Source organism: Carlito syrichta, unplaced genomic scaffold (assembly GCF_000164805.1).
Source record: "Carlito syrichta isolate Samal-C Ts95f unplaced genomic scaffold, Tarsius_syrichta-2.0.1 Scaffold288107, whole genome shotgun sequence".
Taxonomy (NCBI): domain Eukaryota; kingdom Metazoa; phylum Chordata; class Mammalia; order Primates; family Tarsiidae; genus Carlito; species Carlito syrichta.
Window position 1 is genome coordinate 101837 of NW_007232203.1, and position 25381 is coordinate 127217.

General features: G+C 40.1%; 1 protein-coding gene across 2 annotated transcripts in view; it reads left to right on the forward strand.

The window, feature by feature from the left end:
- The window catches only part of LOC103255420 (kalirin), a 234685-nt gene that overhangs the window by 99598 nt on the left and 109706 nt on the right, over nucleotides 1-25381 (forward strand). The window contains exons 7-9 of one of the 2 annotated variants that reach the window (XM_021710102.1): nucleotides 4697-4905; nucleotides 8222-8396; nucleotides 21088-21283. In XM_021710102.1, the coding sequence (XP_021565777.1) occupies nucleotides 4697-4905; nucleotides 8222-8396; nucleotides 21088-21283 (580 nt within the window). The remainder of the gene's footprint in view (nucleotides 1-4696; nucleotides 4906-8221; nucleotides 8397-21087; nucleotides 21284-25381) is intronic. The other variant, XM_021710103.1, reaches the window with a different exon arrangement.

Below are 25381 nucleotides of genomic sequence, written 5' to 3' on the forward strand. Positions count from 1 at the left end.
TCCTTAAAGAGCTACTCAAAAATGAGCGGTCACAAACATGTACTTGGATTCTTATGCATCCAGAGCCTTATCTACTACTATAAATTGTGCTAAACTTTCAAATACCTTCTTTTTTCCTGAAAACAAGTGGGCTGCCGGCTCTGGTTGCTGGTCTGGAGAGCTAGGAAAGGTGTAAGAAGAAATGTTGACTTAAGTTCTCATTCTCTTTGTCCAGGAACAAGGCATTTGTAGCAAGTGTCACCAGCCCTGCAGAGATTGTCCAGACAGAATTCTCTTTTCTTTCTGTGTTTCCATGGAAATGCTACCGTTGCTGGGTTTTTAAAATATTCATTTTTAGATATTTCTGTACTCTAAATATGGCAGTCAAACTAACTGAGGAACATGGTCATAGTAACCAACCTCATCTCCTTTTTAAATGGCTTAATTAAATATCTACCTCCATTTGTTTCTGACCTTGTGAAATCATTCTGCCACACCATTTCCTGCTCAGACAGGTATACACACACCACAAATACCACAAACACTCACATATACACATGTTCCTCTACCCACCCACCCTAGAACCAAAATTAAATCAGTCTTTAAAAGGGATGATGGCCTCAAGCACAAAGCAGCTTTGTCCTCTGTTTCACTTACCATTCTGTTGTGCTGTTTATTTAAGAAATAAAAGTTGGTGGTCGATGCCAAAAACATATGTCTCTTCAAAATAAGGGGGTGAGGGCTTCACCCTGTGGATGTGGTGCTCCTTTCAACATCCCTAAAGGTCAATCCTTTGTATCAGCACAATAGCTTGCCAGAGCTGTGCAAATAAAACAGCCAATCAGCAGGAGAACGTGATGAAATAATGACCTCTTTGCTTAACCACTCATCCATAAGCCTCATTATTTCTTACAAACCTCCTAGTTTCTTCCATCCTTGTCCCCTTCCTGCCTGCCTTTTTTAGTTGCCCTTTTCTCAGGCCGCCCCATGAGATGACCCTGTGGGATGGCCCTTCCTGAACTTACTGGTTGACTACTATGTAGAGCATTGAAAGGCTACCTTCACTCTACCCCTGCCAACATTCTAGAAACTCTCCAATTAGACCCATTCTTTTAGATGTAGGTATTTTTTTGCCACAACCACACATTTTCTAAGAGACAGAATGCACAAAGCCATCTAAGTGAATATATTAGCAAGGCGTAAGTAATCATTGCCAAGCAGAGAGCAGGACCCTAAAAGAATGAGTCATAATACAAGTATGTTTTGATCAAGAAAAGAGGTTCTGGAAATGACTGAAACATGGGATTTTTTCTGGCGAGGGGGTAGGTTGATGGAAAAGGTGCAGTGCTATCATGTTAGACCTTAGATAACAGAGGGTCCAGAAGATTACCCAAGAAAGATAAAACAAAATGAGGACAGTAAGGAAAAAACACACGAGCTGCCTGCCAAGCTATCTCACTCACTCCATGATTTTACCTAATTAGCTTTGGCAATCATTGGCTTGTGGAAGCTTGACAGGAGAGATCATTTTGGCTGGGTCTCATTGGCTGACTGATAATTAGTAAAGTAGTAGTAGAAGTGTCTCTCTAATTTGGACTGTTTTCAAAACATGCTCTTCAGGGTTAAATCAGATGAACATATAAAGTGGAGACCTATGGGACATTCTTATAGTTAGGAAAATTACAGCCTAATAAATGGAATATTGACCCTTACTCATCCTTTAGCAATTTATTTCTGTCTACTTTATGGTACTAAGCCTCAGAGGTACTTATTCAATATTATGAGCTTGCAATTTAAGTTTGCTGCCACTAAGCAGTGATTGTATTTTCCATGTCCTCAATTTTCATCTCTGTCTTGTCACATGTTCTAATTTTTGTTTTTTTAAAACTATCTGGATTTTTTAGTTTCGAGGCTTTCCTTGGATATCCCAAGACAAAGTTTAAAAAATAAGAAAGAGAAGACTAGCCCAACCTAGTATCTTGAAGGACCAAATACAGTGTTCATCTTATACAGATTCCAAAATGAAAGAATACTTCAAACTTTCCTTCTGCCATCTAGAGGAAACTGGAGATGGCTTGCATCACAAATATCTTTTAAATCTTTTAAATTATCTTTTGTAATAATAAGTAGTGCTTATATAGCATTGACAATATGTCAGACACTGTTAATATATCATACTTATTTGTGTATACATACATTTGTCAACTTATTTGTAATCTTTACAACAATGCTGTGCAGGTAAGTACTATTATTATAACCATTTTTGCTGTTAAAAAACAAAAGAAAACAAAACAAAAGTTACAGAAAAGGTAGGTAACTTACCCAAGGCTATATAGCTAATACATGGTAGAACTAGGGTTTGAAATGCTTAACAATTATGCTCTATTGTCTCTCTGTACAATATTTTTTCAGCGAATCTATCCTCTTTTACCTAAAGACTTTAGCATGCTTAGAAAATGGTTTTTATATCTAGATACAACCACAAAAAGTACAAAGTGACATTAAACTGTTGTGACCATTATCTACACTTCTTGGTTTTATACTGATTTGAAATCAGTACAGGGCGGGCTCGGTGGCTCAGCCTGTAATCTCACGCTTTGGGAGGCCGAGGTGAGTGGATTGCCTGAGCCCGCGGGTTCGAGACCCACCTGGGCAACTTGGTGAGACCTCGTCTCTACAATAATAAAAAAATCAGCCGGGTGTGGTAGCACGCACCTGTAGTTCTAGCTTCTCGGAAGGCTGAGGCGGAAGGATCGCCAGAACCCAGCAGGTCGAGGCTGCGGTGGCCGGGAGCAGCCACTGCACTCCAGTCTGGGCGACAGAGTGAGACTCCAACTCAAAAAAAAAAAAAAGAAAAGAAAAGAAAAGAAATCAGTACATTCACACTTATAGGAACATGTATTCCAGCTTTTATGGTCTGGAAAGCCTGTTCTGTGTTTTTTGTAACAAAATGCTTATTTGGAAAAGAAACAAACTGAACTAATTACAACCAGATTTGCAAGCTGATAAATGCCAGGGACACTGAATAGTATTAATTTACACTTCCTATAGCAATCAGGACAATATTATAGGCTTATTAGCCGGGTGTGGTAGTGCGCACCTGTAATTCCAGCTACTTGGAAGGCCAAGGCAGAAGGATCGCCGGAGCCCAGCAGGTCGAGGCTGCAGTGACTGGGAGCGGCCACTGCACTCCAGTCTGGGCGACAGAGTGAGACTCCGACTCAAAAAAAAAAAATACTGCTATAAGTTTATTTAAAGCATTAATAATAAGTAAATTGTTCAGTCCTCACAGTCTTTGATTTGAGCAAGGTAAATCTTATAATTCCCATTTTGTAGATTAGAAAACTGAGGCTCAAGCGGTTATTCACCTGTACAAAAAGAACATTCTTTACACTTTATTCACCACCTCCAAGGCTTATTAATCTGCTTGTTAACTCAACTTCCTCTGCCACAGCTAGCATTTCTCCTGTCTAAAGAACAAAGAATAATTTGTTCAAAATCTTGAAGATTATTTTTCTTATTGTTTATTTTCTCTTTATCCCTTATTGAAAAGCCCATAACATCTTTACCATACTGAGAACCAACTACATGAAATAATATTCTTGAGGTAGATATTTATCTATGTTTTTTAACATGGAAGACTTAAGGATGTTAGAACCAGGTGGTAACTAACCATTTTATTTTATGCTTTCTCTAAGCTATTTTACACATAATGTCATGGAGCTCAAAGGGTACAGAGATTTGTTCAAAGGCATCGTGAGTAATGAGAGGAACAGAAGCCAAAATCCACATCTTTTGACTCCACCTGTCAATTTTCTCTCTTTCTACTGCCTTTTTCCTGGTAGAGCCTGGAGCTAATCTTTCCTGCTAGCAAGGTGAAGACTCCTGGTTTCAAAGCAAACACCAGACTCATCTTTGCCTCCCTCATTTATGAAAATTCTCAATAAGAGTAGTCAAAAGTGTAGACCTGTGACAGGCAACTAGAGACATATTTTCAGTATGATGAGGAAGTGATCAGTAAATAAGCTTTTAGTGATTCAGTTTTATTTTCAGTGATCATTGTCAGTGCTTATTTTGTTCAAAATGCTAAGCTCTTTTAAAGTTGTCTGACCAGTAATATAATCCTAGTCACATTTTATCATCTTGAATATCATGGGAAAATGTCTCATGCTTTTATTTAAATTAAAATAAGAGACATCTTTAGCATTCAACTTTCTAACCCACGTAGCAATTCTGAAAAGAACAAAATAGTAATAGCATATGCACATGTTATGCTTAATTAATCTTCATTTAGTTCTTTTGAGCACCATATTCTATTTTGCATATTTGCAATAGCATGATAAGTTTTTAGAAATCAATGTGCATAGAGCCCTCCCTTTTCTCTTTCCAGAAAGATGAAATAATATTTGTCCATTCTAGTCTTCTGTTCGTCCTAGTCTCTCAAAGATGAATGATCTCCTTGCTCTAAGACTGGTAGGAAAGTTAAGCCAAGGGTGATTCCTATCTTTAGGGAATGCCAACACTAATGGAGTAAACTTAGCAAAGATGGGTAAGGAATAGAAATGTGGAAAAACAAACTGATCCATGGGTGTACTGATGAGAACAGCACTAACTGGTTGAGGATAGGTTGGGTAACTCCAATCCAGCTTCCTTGCCTTTGCCCCAGCCCTAGCCTCTCCCATCTGTCCTGAGTGGGGTCTCTACTCTTTCCCCCCAGTTGTGGACATGGATGGAAGACCTTCAGAAGGAGATGCTGGAGGATGTCTGTGCAGACTCCGTGGATGCAGTACAGGAACTGATCAAGCAGTTCCAGCAACAGCAGACTGCCACCCTGGATGCCACGCTCAATGTCATCAAGGAAGGCGAAGACCTTATCCAGCAGCTCAGGTCAGCGCCTCCCTCCCTGGGGGAGCCCAGCGAGGCCAGGTCAGCATGGGCAGTGCTTTCCAGTGGGAAATGCCTTGGGCTAGACGTGAGATAAGTTCTGTCCCAGTCTTGACTCAGCCACAGTCTGTCCTGTGGACTTGTATGAGCTTCAGTTTCTTCATCTGTAAGATGTGAAAATGTCTGCACCATACCCAACTTGAGTCTAGAATGAAATAATAAATGGAAAAACTCTAAAGTTTCAAAGCATCATTTATCATTCAAGATGTTATTCAGCAGTGTTGTATTTTGTAAATGCAACAAAATTCAACAAAAAAATAAATATCTTCATTAATAATATGGCCTATTTGATCATGTGGAGAGATAGACATTATGGAATATAATGTTATTTGATCTAATCTTAGACTGAAATCTGAACTCCAGTGCCCCAGTCAATAAAATCTGGCCATTTTCCTGTTGTTTGACTTTGGCCCCATGAAAATATAGAGAACACGTGTTGCTGTCCCACTTGCTCTCTTTGTCATCATTCCTGGCTGCCCAGAAAATAAAACTCTTTCTGTATAAACCCAAACAAACATAACTAAGCAGGAAAATCCTATCTAAAACCTTATATTTGTTTAGAATTACCCACATCATTGCCTCCTTTATATTGGCATCAATATCTAGTTTGCTCCCCTGTCAAGGGCACTGGTTCCTCAGATAAAGTGTCATGAGGCCTTGAGCAAGCCCTCAGCAACTAGCCCCATGCCCAGATACTGTATAAATAGGATTTGATGGTGCTAATGATGCCTGCCTGCAGGGACTTGTTCCTATCCCAAAATCACTGAATGCTGGGACCTCTGCCAACTCTGAACAGAAATAATCTCATCAGCAAGTCCCAGGCCAGCCCCGGGGCCTGAGGGAATTACTTCAATTGGAGAGGGCTTTTCCCCCCATAACAGTTGTCCAATTAAATAAACAATGAGAAATTACCTTTAGAAGACCCTGGCATGTTTTCCTGTTGGAAATTAATAATTTCTATTCCAAACATGCACATGAGATGTTCTGAATCTTCCTATTGCATACTAACAAGACAGCTTCTTTCCCTTCTTCCCCCAGTTCATCTTCATGAATATATAATACATGACAGTTTTGTCTGCCTCCCTAGGACACTCTACTGTCATCTGCTTCTGAAGAAAATTCCAAATAGTAGGCAGTCACTTAACCTCTCTGGGCCTCAGTTGCTTCATCTGTGTAATTAAGGCGTTTTCTCTAGGATCTCTGTCAGCCCTAGAATTTTGTGATGGCTTTGAATTATCTCTCTAAATACTTTTCTCAAGCATGGCTGGCTAGCTGGCTTCGCTGTCCTGTGGGGCTGAGTTGTGGAGATGCCACTTGTCCTTAACAACTGCCAACCTGCACAATGCCTAGGGGCATAAGGTTACTCAGTGGTAGTGAAGGCAACAATGTGAATGATGCCTGTTCTATAAGATTTTAGAGTCCCATAAGTTATGACATCCCATAGGCCATACATTCCTCCACTAGCCTAGACTCTACCCTAGGCTCTCCTCCCTGACATCACTGCCAAAGAGAAAAAGAAGTAAATGGTGCTTAGTGGACATTGGCAGGGTGCCTCACACACATCAGAAGTACGTCTTCCTCTGGTCTTCCTGGTTCTCCCTGAGGCTTATCATGGGAGCACCCTAAGGAAGCTTTTGCATCATCTCAATGATTCCTAGTGAGTGTGACACTGACATAGGTGCTATATAAAACAGTAAAATCATTCTCTTCTTTTGGAAGCTGTGTGACAGAAAAAGAATGAGAAAAACAGGCAGAGAGAACAATTAGATCCTCCCAGCAGCAAAGCCCTCAGCAAATCTGTAGTGGATAGCATCAAGTACATCTCTTATGTTCTTTTCGTGACTGGGGGTATCCATGCAATAGTGGGGGTAGGAATCGTGCCTGTTTCATGATCAAATAGGCCAGGGTCAAGAGGTAGAAATTGGAAGTTCTCTGAATGACAAGGAGTGCTTGACAAACTGGCCTTTGGCTGTCTTCAGAAACACTATGAGCTCAGACACTATTATTTCTGAGACAAGCAGAAGCTAAACAGATGTGGCTTTCAGAAAGCCTCCTGAGGAGAGGATTTGAAACTAATGATTTTCCCCTTATCTTGTGACTTTTGAAATTGTATAAGAAATCAAGATGTTACAGGATAATGAATATGCCAGTTTATTTCAAGTTTAAGGCTCTAGCTTACTAAAGACCCTATAGAATCAAAACTTCTTAACCTCTGTAGTTTTCCTATTAGGGTTGTCTCATTGGAGGTCTTATTACCAGCTCATTTCTCTGAGCAAGTCAATCTGTTTAATTCTTGGTTCCTCGCTACCACATGTCACCTTCCCCTACTGCTTTTGTGTAGCTGCTGCCTGCTCAAAGGGCATGCCCCCTCCCACCTACTTGACTATGTTTATCTGTTTCTTCAAACCCGCAAATCAAAACTCCTCGAAACCTTTGTTGATTGTCACAGCCTCTTATGATCTAGCCTTTAATATCTCAAGTTGAGCCTGTGCCCTAGTCAGCACTTGACAATTCATTTGTCTCGTTTCAAGATTAATAATCATTTCTACAATACGAATTCACATGCAGTCTCATTTAACAGTAAACTGTGAAGTGAACAGGGCAGTAATTATTAAGTCCACCTTACAGGTGAGGTAGCTAGGGCTCAGAGAGGTGATTTGCTAGGGCTATCAACCTTTATATATCAGAGCAGAGACCTAATTCAGGTTTTCAGACTCCAGATCCTATGCTTTCCTAACTACAGCTCGAAGCCTGTTTTATAACACAAGCCCATAACTTTGGCATAGCGTTATAAAGTGGATGCTTACAATTTTGGCAACCATGACATCATCTTATTTTAACAATCTTGTGAGGTAAAACTAGGAGGGTTTTTTAAAAACATGTCTTTATATGTCTTCCCTTATGTATGTGATATATGTTTTATGTGTATTTCTTAAAACTATACATGTCAGACTATACTTACGTATGAAACCATTTTTTTCTCTACTATCTTATGTTTTATAGATCCAGTTCTCATATATTATTTCATTTTATTCCTTTCACAGTTCTTTCTGAGGAATAGAATAGTAGCTAGTCCTGGAAATACAGAGTTGTGAACCCAAAAGAACATGTTGTATATTTGGTTCACCTATTTAGCAGATAGTATCTGCTTACAGTAGGAGTTTGATAAATGTTTATTGATTGAATGACTCAACAGATTTGAGACCATTTGCTCAGGTGAGAAAGACCCTCCTCCTTCTCTGTCACTTCTAACATGGCAAGGTCTCTCCCTCTCTTCTTTCTCCGTGCTCTGCCACAGGGACTCAGCTGTGTCTAACAACAAGACGCCCCACAGCAGCTCCATCAGCCACATTGAGTCGGTCCTGCAGCAGCTTGATGATGCCCAGGTGCAGATGGAGGAGCTGTTCCATGAGCGGAAGATCAAGCTGGACATCTTCCTGCAGCTGCGCATCTTTGAGCAGTACACCATAGAGGTAGAAGGGGGTCAGGGCGTGGGGAAAGGTGGAGAGGGACCAAGGAGGGTGCTTCCTTGTTAAGGGTACTACCCCCAGGACAGGGCAGTAGCCTAAAGGAATTGGAGTATCAAGCATGCATTTTTAGAACTCAAGAAATTCCCATTTCACCGTAATATATTTCTTCCCATCCCTCTCATCCCCTACTGCCAAACAGAGCCCCTCCAGTTTACTTTCTGTCTGTGGCTTACTTCATTGGGAAGATTTTTATTGCTATTCATTGGACTCTTAATTGGTACTTTGGTTCCTGAAAGACCATGGAATTGGCTGTTTGATGACTGAAGTAGAGTCATTGAATTCCATAGCTTGATGAGTGGGTAGGTGCGGAAATTAGGTGGCCTCCCCAATCGAATCAGGGATTAGATACAATGGCACAACAGCCAAGAAGCCAGGCATCATAGAAAGAAGGACCTGTGTCCTCAGTTTGACTTCTACCCATTAAAGTAAGTCTGCACTAAAGCCGTTTGTTGATTCATCTCATAGACTCCTCAGTTCATTTCAGAAGGTCAGAATCACAGTCTGGTATATTTATGTCTCCTTTGTGATATCAGTTAATAAAGTCTGTCCCACATAATTTCCACCTTTTATTATCTCCTGCTTTGAAACAGTAACTAAAGCCAGACCAACAGGGTTTCTGGGATATGAAGGATATACAACACATCAAACACATCAGGCACTTTTTCCTTTTCAGGAATGAGAAGGGGTTAAATTAAAGGTATTGTCTTCTCTTTGCTTCTGTCGGGTAGAGTAGGAGGGAAAGCCAATTTTTCACCCACCATTTCTTTTTAACTTTGTTTTGCATTTGAACCATCTCCCTGGAGTTGGGCTTCTGGGTTTCTGCTGACTAATCTTCCCAACAATATCTGTGGAAACTCAGTGGAACTGGTTTGGAAGGAAAATGATTTTTAATATTGAAAGCTTCAATATCCTATCCTATTCCAACTCAGGACTGGAAACTGTTTTTGCAACAGCTGCCCTTTTCTTTAATCCTGGGACCAATTATATTCATATTAAGAATCTGAAATGTAAAAGAAAAGCAATCTTAAAGGTATTTATCTTCCTATGTCTTATTCTCTTATAAGTATATCTATACCTGCCCCCCCCGGGAACCCTTGTAGTATTTCTTGCTTAAAGATTTCATGTTCTAAAGCAAGGCTCGGTGGCTCAGACTGTAATCCCGCATTTTGGGAGGCTGAGGTGAGTGAATTGCCTGAGCCCGCGGGTTCAAGACCCGCCTGGGCAACTTGGCGAGACCTCATCTCTACAATAAATCAAAATATTAGCCAGGCGTGGTAGCACATTCCTGTAGTTCCAGCTACTTGGAAGGCTGAGGCGGAAGGATCACCGGACCCCAGCAGATCGAGACTGCAGTGGCCGGGAGCGGCCACTGCACTCCAGTCTGGGCGACTCCAGTCTGGGCGACACAGTGAGACTCCAACTCAAAATAAAAAAAAAAGATTTCATGTTCTAAAAAGTGGTTTCTGAACAGTTTCTGGAACAAAGAAAAGTTCTTAAATCTAGATTTTAATTATCCTTCCAACTGGTTCCATAACTTTGGGTGAATTTATTTATACTTTTTATTTATCTTGAATCTACTCTCAGAATTTCAGGTGACAAGTTGTATTAAAACATATTTTGGAAGAAAAATTAAAATGCTAGTGGAAAGATAAAGATATTGGCATGCAGTGAAGAGTGTATGTAGTGAACTTCATAAAGATGGGGCAACAACGATAATAAAGAGAGGAAAGAAAAAGGGTGTGAGTCATTATTCTTTAGTGATGGGGAGTGAGACTCACAAAAATAAATAGACATTAGGTTTGTTTAAAGTGGTGTAGGCCACAGGCCCTCCCACAATCTTTCCTCAGCTCTCTTTGCCCTCTGGGATTGAATATATCCATGGGGGAAATTATGTTAGCAGGTATAGTGATTTTGCTGTTGTATTTTTTATTTACTCTTCTGTCATTCCAGGTCTACATCAAAAAATGCTTACGGGGAAGGAAACAATCTGAGGGTTTGAATGTTTAAGTTTTATTTGATTAGACTGCTACAGTCTGGAGGTCTGAGTTGCTAGTTCAGACCTGAAATGCGTTGGTTGGCTTCACTTTGACATGGACTGCACCCCTGACATCAGTTAGGGGCATCACAAGGGTGTATTTGCCTGCATCGATTCTAGGCAAATCTAGTCTCACTCCTGAAAAATAATCCAAAGCATTTGTAGAAAATATCCTTTAAAAATATGAGTATAAATCAAACTCTTTAAAATTGGATTCTATTTAAATATTACAATAGAGGAGCTTGATATTTAAATTGTAGGATTTGCATTCTTCAACCTTACTTTGTATGAAAACTCCTCTTCCCACCCTGAGTACTGAACAATAACTTGGATAACTTAGTAGAGAAAAAGTGGGGAAATAGTGTGAGGGCCTCATAAAATGAGGGAAATGAAAATCATGATTCAATTTTGCATCCTCTGCTGTAGGCTGTAATTCTAGATTTCAGAAGGGTCTTGATCCCCATTGAGGGGAAGGCCCAAAGCTTGGGAAAATGCTGCATCTAATCTTAGACAGAAATGGAAATTCTGCCAAACCTATGGAAAAGTTCTGCTTCAAGTCAGATTGTCACAAGTTATTTTTGAGGGTGATGAGATTATTTCAAATACCAGCAATGTTTCACTGTGGAGATGAAGAGCAAACTTTTAGAGAAGCTTCAGAGTGTGAAACTGAGGGTGGTTTCTGTAATGAGAGGCGTGTCAAAGCAGACATAAGCCAGGGCAGGATCTGTGATTGCAGGACCTACAGCTGTGATTGCAGGACCTAAAGGATGGCATTTGATAGACATACTCCAAATTCCTCGGGATTACTGAACACCAGAGAAGGCCTGCTCTCCTGACATCTGGGGAGTCTCCTTAACCATATCACTGATGGCTGAGATGAACCGACGAATTTAAGAATTAGGATAGCATATGAATTGCTGCACCCATCTCCTTTTACTCAATAATAATGGTGTAAACAGCTCTCACATTATAACCTTGAATGACATCATAGGGTACCACAACTTAAAGTGGAACATCCCAAATTTGTTAGATGTTCAAAACCAGGACTGCAGCTGGGTTCCCAGCATACCTTCTTGGACTCCATGGAGACTAGACAAAGTGATCTATAGTGGAACATGATGTTCTATAAAGTTCTTTCCTGTAGGTTCAGCCTCCCTCCATGAAAGACATTTTATATGAACTGGTTACAATAGAAGAGGCACTTTACCAAATGCTAATAGTGTTTGTGGTGATAAGAATATGGGTGATTTTTTTGTCTTATTTTTTTATGCTTTCTTGCATTTCCAAGTTTTCTAGAATTGGAATGGTCAGAAAGAAATAAAAAGTACTTGTAGAAGCAAGAATAGGCCAGTGTTCTCTAAATATTTTTTATTATGTACCTTCTTAATACATTTTTTTGAACTTGCAGCCCCCTAAATAGCTATGCCTATTTGTTTATAAATTATTAGTGTTCTATCACTGGCTGATAATCTCAATACCTTTTGGATGAGTTTAGATTTTCATTCAAAATTATGGTTTCATATTTCAAATAGTCTTCTAATAATTTTCAATTATTTTTTTGCCTAACTTCTTGACATGTCTGATTAGAATGTCATTGTTTCCTTACCCCAATAATGTGACTGACAGAGAGCTCAAAGTTCTCTTGGGCTTTCATGATTAGTATTATCTTCAAACTGCACTTTCTTTGCAGAAAACTTGTTAAACCATGTATCTTTTTGTGAAGTTACTTTAGTTAAAACTAGATAAATTCATTTTACTGGGCACATGAAAAAGAGAAATAATTTGAAATACACTGAAGGCAATGAACAAATGTGCCACAGTCAACCACTCTAAATTGTGACACTCATACCTTCCCTGAGAAGTCCTGTTTATCACATATGGTATAAAACCATCTGTCGTGTGGTCAGAGTAAGACTCTATTGTCAGTCTACTAGTGAAACTGCAAAGAAACTTTATATGCCTTTTATTGTTTTGGTAAATTGTATGTGAACATAGTATATATACACACATATGTGCATGTTTATACAGAGATAATTTTTCTATTATCAATGGATAATCTTGGGCATCCCCCGAGGTCAACATACTTACTTTAGAGCATCTTAGAAATGACACCAAGAAAGATATTTTAGACAGGGGACTTTCTGAAAACATGGGCCACCTTTATGGTCTTTCTTTTAAATTTCTAACTCTGTTATTTTAAATAAAGTCTGCTTAATGCACGTAAAAGATCATTTGAGTAACTAACCTGAGTAAGGAATGAAATAGTCTACTTTAAATCCATGGAGTTTACATAAAAACAAGTAGGGTCAGACTGAGGCTGAGAAGAAATGGTGTTCAAGGAAAACTTCCACCTAGAGAAGAGAAAGCTGATTGTAACTTACTGGTAGTCTCAACTCTTCAGTTGGTTGTAGGTAGAGACCCTTAGCATTTTATATTAGAAAGAGATCACACAGTCAGCCATTTAGCTATATAAAAATTCATTTCAATCAACATTTAATGAGTACCTGCTTATGTACCAAGACTTACATTGGACAATGAGGACATAACAGTCCTTGTTCTTAAAGGACTAGTTGGGGAGAAACACAGCAACAGAAACTCATATAATGTGAGAATTCTGGGATAAAGAGAAACTTACAGTGATGAGAACATTGGGAGGCAGGGATGCTTACCCCTGTGAGGATTCTTACAGAAAATTTCCCATTGAGAATATTCCTGAAGGACAGGCAAAAGTTTGTGGTAAGAATTTGGCATTCCTGGAGGATGCCATCCAGCCTATAACAGAACATCTCCAGAGCTCAGAAATGGGGCATAGCAGGAAAGGGAGAAGAAAGGAGGGAGCTCGGGATTTCATTATTGTGTTGAACTAAAATTTCTACCTTTGACACTTTGGTCCTCCTTCTGCTCTTTGGAAGAAAAGCAGAAAAACAAGCAAGCCAAAAAAAAAAAAAAAAGAACAAGTCTGCTCCCTCTTTTATTTGGAAGTCTTAAAAATATTTGAAAATGTTTATCTTTTCCTTTATCTAAAAAAATGGTGAGATTGTATGAGTTATTTCTGCAGTCCTCTCTGACTAAAAATTCTGTAACTATTTCTCTGTATTGTCAGCCCTTCTCTGTAGCATATATCCTCAACTTACTCACCTCTTTCTGGGTAGGACTAACTCTCTTGGCTACCCTCTGCTGAAGGGACTCGAGTTAGCTAAACCCAGCTCACATACACACACCTTGGATCGGGTCCTGTTCAGAATGCTGGCTCTAGTGCAGCCCAGGAGACAGGTGCCTTTTCAGTGAACTCATCACCTGTTTTATCTAGGTTTTGCTTGCTTAAAAGCCCACTGGTTGTCTTTTCAAAATAAGTGCTTCCAATACACTGACTTTTAAAATAAATGGCAGTTTTTATGTTTTGCCCCTCAAATTGTAGTCTTTTTTTTTTTGCACAGTTCTTCAGTCTGTGAAAATATATTTAAATTTTAATTTGTTATTACTTATCAGTGTTGTGGCTGCTTGAAAAGTTGGCAAGGTCAGACAGGGCCCTCTGGTGCTTCACAGCAGGTTCTCCCTGAGGGAAACAGAGCTGTTAGCCTACACAGTGGATTATCTAAGGGCTCATCATCTAGTCGGATTTCATCACTTTTTATTCCATAGATGCCATGTGAGACTACAAAGCCTTACTGTTCTCCATGTTTGTAACATGCCAAATCCACCAACATAGTTACTATAACAAGAAGGAAAATAAGATCTATTTGAGGTGATCTTTATGGATTCTATCACTGTGACTCAGGTACATTATCAAGGTTCAAATGCTGCATGCACCTCCTTTCTGGTGAGGATGCCTTTGAAAGGTACAATTGTAAGCTATAACTCTAGGTGTTTTTCACTTACGCAGAAGAAAAGAACATCTCAACACTCAAGCAATGCTAGGTACTGGAACGGATGAATGATATATGTTGTAAGAGCTCTTCAACAAAGGGGAGATCTTTTGAAAAAAAGGTTTCATAGGTTTCAAATCAATAAGAGGTAAAGATATGGACAAAGTTACCACTCAAGATCCCCTTCCAACCCTGTCAACTGACAAAGCCATGATTATTTTTTTTTTAAAACTCAGTTTTAATCAAGATGATAGTTAAGAAAAGAACATTGAAATTGGCCATAAAAATTATCCAGTTATTCAAATTATTCAGTTGGTACAGAAATTAGGAAATTGAACATTGGAACTCATCAATGATAGCATTCTGCAATATGTTCTCACATTATTTTGCCAAAAATTAAAAACAACTGAGTGGATTTCATTACTGCCAAGTCCCTTTTCTTTTCTGGAAAATTCTTGCAAAATTCCTAAAGGTCTTTACATAGCTATGTAAACAAATATTTTAACTCTTCAGACAGATTATGTGTATTTTTAAAACAGAGGTAGATGCTATAATAACTTTAAAACAATCTGTTTTGGAATTCTCTAATCTCATCACTTTATAAATTGATTAACAGAGAAGAACCTAACATTATATTGGATACAAAGAGTAAATGACTGTGGTACTTGAGTTTATTTTAGTTTCACAGTGGTAACGTATATCAATACATTATAGATAAAATAGCTCTGACTATTTTACTGCAATGAGACAGTCTCTTCAGCTGCAATATATCTTTCCCTATCAGCCAGCACTTGTAGGCCAGTAGAGAATATTTAGTGTTCACTTTTCTCATCTTAAAAAAAATAATGACATCATAAAATAGAGACTCATTTTGCAACTGACAGTCCATATATGTCAGTAGTATCCCATCACAATGAAATACCACGACCCCTCTTTTCCATTGCTAGTTGAAATAAGATTGGGCCTTAATATATGACATATATGTAGTGTTGATTAATATGTATAATGACCTTTTCTGGGAGGTGGGAAATGAGAAGTAATGCCATGAGCAAGCATGCAGTATTTTGAGTTCAATTGCCTGGGTTTGAAACCTGTTTCGCCAACTTTTAGTAATTGTGTCATCTTAGGCAAGCTATTTAAGCTCTTGAAGCCTCAGTTTCCTCATCTGAGAAATGAGGATGAGATGCTTCCCAGCCCATGGGGGTTGCTGTGAGAGTTTAATGAGTTCACACATATAACAGTTTTAGCAAAACTCCTGGCACTTAATCAGCACTTAATATATTCTAGTCAACATTGTTACTTTTATTCACAATATATTTTCATATATATGTGTGTACACACACACACACACACACACACACACACACACACACACACACACACATGCACACACACACATTTGCTTCCAGATTTTAAGTTGTTGAACATCCCATCTTATTATCTCCCATTGCTTCTCTTCTAATTTGTTACTGAGTCATATTGGAGATCTCTGAGTGTTTATGCATAGTACTTACTGTGGGAACCAAAAGCAGTTGTTCTTGCCTTACAGAGAACTGGCCCATGCAGGGAACAGGTTACACCTTTCTCTGCTTCAACTTTAGGCCCTCTGTTCATTCCCCAACATCAGATTGCAGTTGTGTCTCCTATTCATAACAAAGGCCTCTGGGTAGCCAGAGAATTCTAGATAGGTTAACATTACTTTTATACTGAGCAATCTGGCAGAGTCAATTTAAAGAAAAAAAAAAGAATTACCAAACTCAAACAAAAATACCCGATTGGAGGAAGTCAGTGTGTTTTCTTGCAAGGGTAAACTATGCCTGGCATTTATATAAGGCTACAAATACACAATTAATTTATTGATCAGCTTAATGAATACATGATTAACTGAAAAACTTCATGTGAAGTGAAGAAAACTGAGCTGTCAAGGTTTTTTAGTTTAGGAAGGGTAAAACTGGCACTTCTCTGAAGTGAGCATAATGAAAAGAAGGATATCCCCAGAAATCAATTCTTAGAACCTCCTTATTGATGTAATAGCATTGGTTAAGAGCATTGAACTTTGTAGTTGAATGACCAGCTCTGCCACCACCAGCTCTGAGACTTTGGGGAAAACTATCTGACTTCTCTGTGCTTTCATTTTCTCCTAGAGTGCTATGAGGATTAAATAAATTTAGTCAAATATGTAACACATTGTCTATTCCATAATAAATGCACAATACAGGGTAGAATGCCTTCTTCAACCATATCCTCTTCATCATGATCATTGCTAGCATCTAAAAGATGGTCTGAAGAAAGGACTACACAGTGAGATTTCCAGCATTGCCAGTGATAAAGAGTGAAGTTGATGGGAATAGACCATAGAAAGTGGGAAGAAAAGGGACAGGTGAGTCTTGATTCAGGCAGATACAGAACAAAACATTTGAAGAAAAAGGGACTAAAGTTTTCTCTACACATGAATACTTGGGAAGTCCCAGGAAATGGGAGGAGTCAATAGAGAAGGCTTACTGAGAACAGAACCTAAGGTGGCTGCTAAACCAACTCCCATGGAACAAGTTTTGATGACAGAATACTGGGTTTGGTGAACCTTATCTGGAAGGAATATCTTGGACTTCTTTATTTTGTTTTATTGTATTTTAGACTCAAGGGGTACATGTGCAGGTTGGTTACATGGGTATATTGCATGATGGTAAGGTTTAGAGCTTTTTTTTTCTTTTGAGCCTTCCTATTTCCCACTGCCTTTTGCTCTTAATTTTTTTTTTTTAGCTCCTTCTCTGATTTCCTTTATTTATGTGTTCCTAGAGTAGACAATTTTTAGAATAGAAATATTGCCAATGTTCCTCTCAAAGAGGTCATCATATCCAAACATCCAATTAATCCAGGAGGGTGAAGAGACAGAGACCACTGGAGCTAAGAGGGGAACTGAGCGGTTCAGGGTCTGAGAGGGAGCTAAGTGAGAGAAGAAGGCATAATAGACTGCCTAAAAGTGTGTGCTTTCTGGAAACCCTGTGTTCCATCTCTATGGGAAAAAAAAATTTCTCGAGGAAAGACTTAGGAAAGAGAATAATTTAAACTCCAGTAGACATTAAAAACATACAAATCAGACTACTTGAAGGCTCTGGGCATTTCATGTTTGGAGAGAGAAGGGAGGGGGAGTCTGATGTACAGAGAAGAGAGCATGTGGACGAGGAAAAGTAGCCTTAAGAGTCAGGCTGTTCTGTTCAGAGCCCTGGAAATTCCCATTCCTCAGGCTGTATAACTCACCTGGGGTCTTAAACTTAATAGTATCAGGTGATGAAGGTGGAGGAAGATAAGGAAAGGGAAGCAAAGACTATAAAACACCATATCTAAAATCCTGGACATATTTCACTTTCAGTTTGGATTCAAATTCCTAAGATACCAGATCTTTGAGCTCCCTCAACTGAAGTACTGTCCTTACTCTGCCACTTCCAATCCCTCTGCACCAAGTCCTTCAGCACTTCCCACTCCACAGGATCCTGGCCTTGGGACTCCTCTGGGATCTTCCTGCAACAAATGGATCCTTCATAGATTCAGTTTCATGGAAACAAAACAAAAGCTAAAATCAAAAGAAGAGTCAGGCTCTTTTCTTCATGCTTATTGTTTTAGATTTATTTTAATTGCTCTTAGTTTATACACAAGAAAATGGACAAAAAATTTATGATTTGTACTATTTTCTTTTTTACTTTTCTTTTTCTTTATTATTATTATTTTTTTTTTTCCTTTTTTGAATTGGAGTCTCACTCCATTGCCCAGGCTGGAGTGCAGTGGCATGCTCACAGCCACCCCAGCATCAACCCGCTGGGCTCAGGCTATCCTTCCGCCTCATCCTTCCAAGTAGCCAGAACTACAGGCACACACTACCACACCTGGCTAACTTTTTATTTATTGTAGAAATGAGGTCTCTCCAAGTTGCCCAGGCTGGTTACGAACCTGTGGACTCCAGTAATCCTCTCACCTTGGCCTCCCAAAGTGCTGGGGTTACAGACTTGAGCCACCGCCCCAACCAGATTTGTACTATTTTCAATGTATTATCTGGTAAAGGACTTATATTCACAATATACTTAGAAATTTTACATATCTACAATCCAAATATAATTAACTCCAGTTTTTAAAAAATGGGCAAAAGACTGGAAAAGACACTTTACAAAAGTAGATATACAAATGGTCAATAGACATATGAAAATGTTCTCACCATCATGAGTCATCGAGAAAATACAACTTTAAACCATAATGAGATATCACTTTACACCCACTAGTGTGACTAAAATTAAATTGACTGATAATGCCAAATGATGGCAAGTATGTAGAGCAACTGGAACTTTAATATGTTGCTATTGGGAATGTAAAATGTTACAATCATTTTGAAGAATGCTGTTTCTTATAAAGCCAAACATAACCTATTCTATGATCTTGTAATTTCACCCGTAGGTAATTACTCAAGAGCAATGAAAAGCTATGTTCACAGAAAGATTTGTATAAGAACTTTCACATCAACCTTACTCATATTAGCCAAACTGGAAACAACCCAATAGCTCATCAGCAGAAGGATGGATAAACAAATGGTGGCATATCTATACAATAGTATTCTTCTCAGCTGTAGCAAGGAATGAACTACTTACTGATCCACACAACAGTATGGATGAATCATGAATGAATCTTAAATACAGCATGTTGAACAAAAGAAACCAGCTACACGCACACACACACACACTTCATTATTATGAAATTCAAGAATAGGTAAAACAACATCTATGTTGATAGAAATCAGAAAGTGGTACCTGTTTTGGGAGGTGGGAAGGGCAGGAACATACTGGAGAGGGACACAAGTAGACTCACTAGAGTGATGGAAAGGCTGTATAGTTTTATTTTTGGTGATGGTTACACAGGCATATAAAACTGTCAAGACTCAAAGAAGTGAATGCTTAAAATATGTGCACTTCATGGTATGTAAATTACACTTCAATTTTTTTCAACACAGTAAGGAAAAAGATAGTTGTAGGCCTAGTCCTATAAAGACTATAAAGGCCTATTCATCCTCTAAATTATCTCTTGTAAATTAGAAACACATTTTCTCTCTTACTCTCCTAAGACTCACCCCTTTCTCTAGTTAGAGAATGGAGTACTTTTCAAAGATGAGCTACAACAAAAACCTGTGTTGCCTGCCAATCTGCTGGCTCCCAGATCCCCCAAGGACTCCACACAATAAGCTGATACTGGGTTTTCCTGCTGAGCTGAGTTGACCTGAAAAATTGTAGGGGTATGAGGTGAGCACCTGGGGTGGTAAGGGTGGTATTTTCATAGTTCCCCCATGTCTTCTTCAAAGAGATCAACCACACTTTCATCTGTTTCTATTTTGCTTGAAGAAAGGTCTTAACTGTTAGACAATAAAATAATCCTGGATTACTTGGCTTTCCCATCCCAGGATGCATGGCCCCAGCATGGAGTGTAAGAGCACTGTTTCCACTTGCCTCGATCTGTCTTCTGTTTATTTCCCTTTGTCCCTGATACTCCAAGAGCAGCGGTGTTTGGGAGCTGGGAGAGTTATGTCATGTGGGAGCTGAAAGGAGACCCAGCATAATGAAAACCACACAACTAGCGTTCTGGGATGTGTGCTTAGACTGCCTGGGCCACACTGCAAAGGTGTGGCCACGGGTGACACTTTCATTACCTCTCCTGGGAACAGTATTCCTACTGTTGCCCTCACATGGCTGCTGTGCAGGTAGCATGAGAGAACAGATCTGAAAACCTCATTTTAAAAGTTTTAATTTTGATTCACATGTCACATGGAATTGTTATCTAATTCAATACTTCTGAGCTCTTACTCTAGATGATAGCAGAGACTGTAAAGGAAGTGTAGCATTTAGTCTCTATTGCGGAGAGCCCGGTGAAGTCACGTGAATTAAGTCGTAGAGCAATAAACAATTACCAACTTGATATTAGGGTGTTCTTGTCATTCATTATATGCTTCAGTCTTCATTAGAATCATTAGTACCTTTCATTAGATTATAATCTGCTTGAATTTCTAAACCTTGTTCAGTCACTATTTCTTGGTATCCTTTGTTATAAAGGTAGAGAATCTTATACAGTAGAGCATAGGAACTGGATTGGGACCCTTAGGTTTGATGTACATCAGCTCTTTAACTGATTCTTGTAACCCCAGATCATTTATTGGGCTTCTCTAACCTTCAGTTTATGTTTCTGAAATAACCTATTTCTTGGTCTATTGGAGGACCTCTCCAATTATGATTTTTTTTTTTTTTTTAGGGCAACAGTTATAGGATGGTAGATAAAGTCTTTGCTGTCAGGAGAAGAGCTGAACTATGTTCTAAGCTTTGCCCCTCTCTAGCAGGGTAAATTATTCCATCTATCTGAGTGAGAGTCTGTTTCCTCTTCTGTAAGATGGACCTGGACATCTCCACCATCCTTGCCTCACTGGATCATTGTGAGGGACTATGCAAGCATTTTATAAACCATAATTCATAATATAAACATTTGCTGCTGCTCTTTTACTGTTGTTGTAAACTTTGAAACACACGGAAAGCACTTTTAAAGTCATGTATAGGAAGATGTGTGGCAGTGTCCCTTCAATATAGTCTAAGGGTCAAGGAGGCTGATCTGAGGGATGAGTTAGTGAACAAGGCTTGGAATCGTGACCTTCAACCTAGCAGTCTCTTATGGACCTGGAGAGCCTGTATCAATGACAGTGGTTCCCTTGCAGGTGACAGCAGAACTAGATGCCTGGAATGAGGACCTGCTCCGGCAGATGAATGACTTCAACACAGAGGATCTGACCCTGGCAGAGCAGCGGCTGCAGCGCCACACAGAGCGGAAGCTAGCCATGAACAACATGACCTTTGAGGTCATCCAGCAGGGCCAGGATCTGCACCAGTACATCATGGAGGTCCAGGCCTCAGGTGGGTCACCTCTCTCATTCTCCTTGTAAGGAGATAATGAAGGTAAGAATACCAGCTAGCTTCCAAGGAGCACTTCCACCTTGCTTATTCATTTTATTCCTACAGACACAAAGAATCAAGATTTTTACCCTCATTTTAAAGAAAAAGAAACAGAAGGCATGAGAACTAAAATAGCTTGTCCAAGGTTGCCCAGATAGGCTGTGCTAAAGATGGGAATAGCGCCAGGGTCTTCTGGTGCTGCAGAGAGAACAGGAGAACCAGTGATGAAAATTAGTACATTTTTTAAATGGTGGCCTGGAAAAACAAACCAAAATCAGTCAGACATCCTTGTGAATTGTATTCAAATATGTAACTGTTTCCTATTTTGTCCCCTACTCCCACCCCAGCCCCTGCCACCAACATACATCCCCAGCCCCATCCTCTACTCCCAGTTTATCTCCTGTATCCTGTTCATGCTTCTCAGAGTTCTCCATGTTTTACCACTGGTCTGTGGGTGAGTGTAAGCAGTGCTGATAAAAATTTATGACAAGATCATATAATTTTATAACGTCTCAGAAAAACATGGCTGAGTTACCCAGATTTAACTTCTATTCCTGCTCAAGATTTATTCAAAATGTATCCAACACATGAGTGAGCCCTTATTGTTATGCTTGCTATTTTGCAAGATGGCCTTTGATGTTAAAACTAGAAAAAGCCATGACAGTCCCAAGGACAGCTAGTCCAGAAGAAAATCACTTGTCTGGGCACATCCCTGGGCTGTGCCCAGGTCTTCTACCACCCAGCCCACCCCACTGCCCTGTACCCAGAGCCCTGCTGGCATGGACAGGAGATAAGAGATAGCCTGGGAGTAGAGGAGGCTGGGGATGTACGTTGGCAAGTCTAACAGTAAGGGCTCATTCATGTATTGGATACATTATGAATAAATCTTGAGCAGGAAAAAGAAGTAAAATCTGGGTAACTCAGCCATGTTTTTTTGAGATGTTATAAAATTATATGATCTTGCCTAAATCTGCTGTCACCTCTACAGGACCAGGCGTACAGAGTTAAGGCCATCATCTCTTTAGAACACAGTTGGGTCATGGCCCTGCTGGTCATGAAGGATATTAAAATCATGAGATTGTCAGGTGCCTTAGCAGTCACACTGAACTTTAGGGTACTGTGTTTCTTTTGATGACCCAGAAGAGTAAATACCAGCATTCAAAAGAACTTCACTCCTAACCCAAGGAGAGATACTCTGGTCAATCCTCTTCACTTTTGTCCATATAAATCTTTCATTAGATTTTCATTTGCGTTGTTAGCATACTGCCTCTGAGACCCAGGTCTGTTCACAGGTATGCAACTTGTGCTCTGCAAAATCCCAGGAAGGATGACTCACCTTGCAATCTGATTATGAGATTTTATTTATTTATTTATTTATTTTTATGAGTTGGAGGTCTCACTCTGTTGCCCAGGCTGGAGTGCAGTGGAACAATCATTGCAACTTCAATCTCCTGGTCTCAAACAATCCTTCTGCCTCAGCCTTCCAAGTAGCTGGGACTCCGGGCACATGCCACAACACCTGGCTAATATTTTTATTTTTTGTAGAGACAAGGTCCCACTATGTTGCCTAGGTTGATCTTGGGCCCTTGGGCTCAAGCGATCCTCCTGCCTCCGCCTCCAAGTGCTGGGACTATAGACATGAGCCACACCAGGCCTAGGGATTTTTAAAAACATGGCAATGCCCAGGCCCCATACCCAGATACTGTGATTTAACTATCTCCAGATGGGACTTTGGCAACAGCAAAAAGCTCCTCAGGTGATTCAACAGTGTGACCAGGGCTGAGAACTACTTTTTATCATGATAATTAAATTACAACAGCTCTCATCTATGGAATGGCCTAAGACCATGGCTCTCAAAGTTTGCTACCCCAGGAGAGCAGCATTCACATCACTTGAAAAATTGTTTGAAATAGAGTTCAAAGGCCCACTCCTGAACCTATTACGTCTGAATCTCTTGGGGGGCTGAACTCCGTGGCTCAGCCTGTAATTCCAGCACTTTGGGAGGCTGAGACAAGTGGATTGTCTGAGCCCACAGGTTCAAGACCAACTCGGGCAATTTGGCGAGACCTTGTCTCGACAATAAATAAAAAATTAGCCAGGTGTGGTAGCACACGCCTGTAGTTCCAGCTACTTGGAAGGCTGAGGCAGAAGGATTGCCAGAGCCCAGCAGGTCGACATTGGGGTGTCCGTGAGCATGCCACTGCACTCCAGCTCGGGCAATGGAGTGAGACTCCAACTCAATAAAAAACAAGAAAGAACATCTTGGGGTAAAGCCCAGCAGTCTGTGCTTCAAAGAGTCCTCTGGTGATTCTGACGTACCACTGACCTTGCAACTTACTACTCAAAGTGGGCCCTAAACCAGCAGCACCAGCATCAATGGTTAGAAATGCAGTATTGTCAACTTTATCCCAGACATGTGAGTCTGAATCTGCATGTTAACAAACTCTCCAAGCAAATGGAACATTAAAGTTTAAGAAACAGTGCTCTAGAACATAGACTATGCCTTTTCGGGCCTTATGGGGGAAACTGTAATCCTCTGTCTGTGATTGAGAATCTTACCTGGACTCAGGGTCTAGCCCTGCGGCCTTCCCTCATAATGCTCACTGTAGCAGCCTACTCAGCAAAGACTGGGAAGCATGAGAGAATGTAGACACGGTACCTAGGAGGGAGGTAGGGCAGAGAAGCTAGGCAATGATGCTCACCCTTCATTCCTCAAAGTGATGTGTCTAGCAGGAAAAGGAGTCTTATCTACCTGGAAATCTACAGCACTTCCAGGGTGGTGATGTGACCTTGGGCAAGCCAACCTCTGTCCCAATAGCCAAATATCCATGATAACAGAAACACTGCTGGAAGTTGGAAGTCCCTGAGGACTGCTTGTGACTGGAGATTAACTGTGCTTGGCGTCCACCTAAGCCATGTGGGCTGAGTGGGTGAAAACACTCCCAGGCAGATGGACTGCACACCCCCACAGTATCCTGTTCTAGAAATGAGCTTTGATAAAAAAGGTCTGATTGGCCTCTTCAGTCCTGTCTGCTGAGCCTGGCTGTTCCCTTGTTTCTACCACAGCTAGCTAGTTTGTCATAACCCATGAGGCTTCCAAGGGAATGAATCCAGGAGTTTCAGGAAGGTTCCCTCTCTGTCTAGGGCTGAATGCCTGGTCCTACAGAGGAGGCATCTAGCTTATCTATAGGCTTAGAAAAGGAGAGGGCAGAATCACCTCAGAACTGGAGGTTCTGGGTGGGGTGAGGGTAGACCTTCCCCCTCTCCTCAAGGCTAAGGAATGCAGGACTTCAGAGACATAGGACTGAGGCAATAAATGCCTTGGGCGTTTACAATATTTGTCTACAAAACTATATTTCAGCTAAAGGTAACAAAGTATTGTCCTAGAAAAAAGATAATTAGCAAGATTTGTTGGTATGCTAAATTAATTAAGAGCTTATGCTTTGATTTTTTTTTTTTAGTAGCAAATGGAGCTAGTAAATTTTATATGCTTATTTTCAGGTGCGAAGTTTATAACATTGAGCCAGGTTCTGCTAAATCCCTCTGGTGTGCCAACAACTTTAACGAAAGCAAAGGTCTTTGCTTAGGTCAACATCAGCCTCAGGAATAGAGGGAAATGGGAGAAATGTCTTCATTTTATTATTCTTTCCTCACTATAGAATATCTATTTCAGCCTCAAGTTGGAGGTAGTAGGTTTTGCTAGAAAGAGTCAAGTTGGGGAAGGTATACTGATGGAATTCAAAGTGCAGTTCTACTACCCAGTAACAGTCTGACTTTGGAAGTCCCTTTCTTTCTCTTTAGACTTTAGTTTCTTCTTTCATTTAGTGTGGCAGGTGGGCCTGAATTCCTAAAGTGTCCTCCAGCTCTCAATTTCCTTAATTCAGCCCAACTGCCCTCATTGGCTATATGATAGGTCTTCTCTCTGATGCAATGTGGCCATGTGACTTACACTCAACCTTAGGAATAAGACAAGAGCTATCCTATGGATATGTTGCTTTTGTGGTTTAATCAAAGCATCAAGCGCTCCTCCTCCCCTCCCCTCCCCTTCCCTCCCCTCCC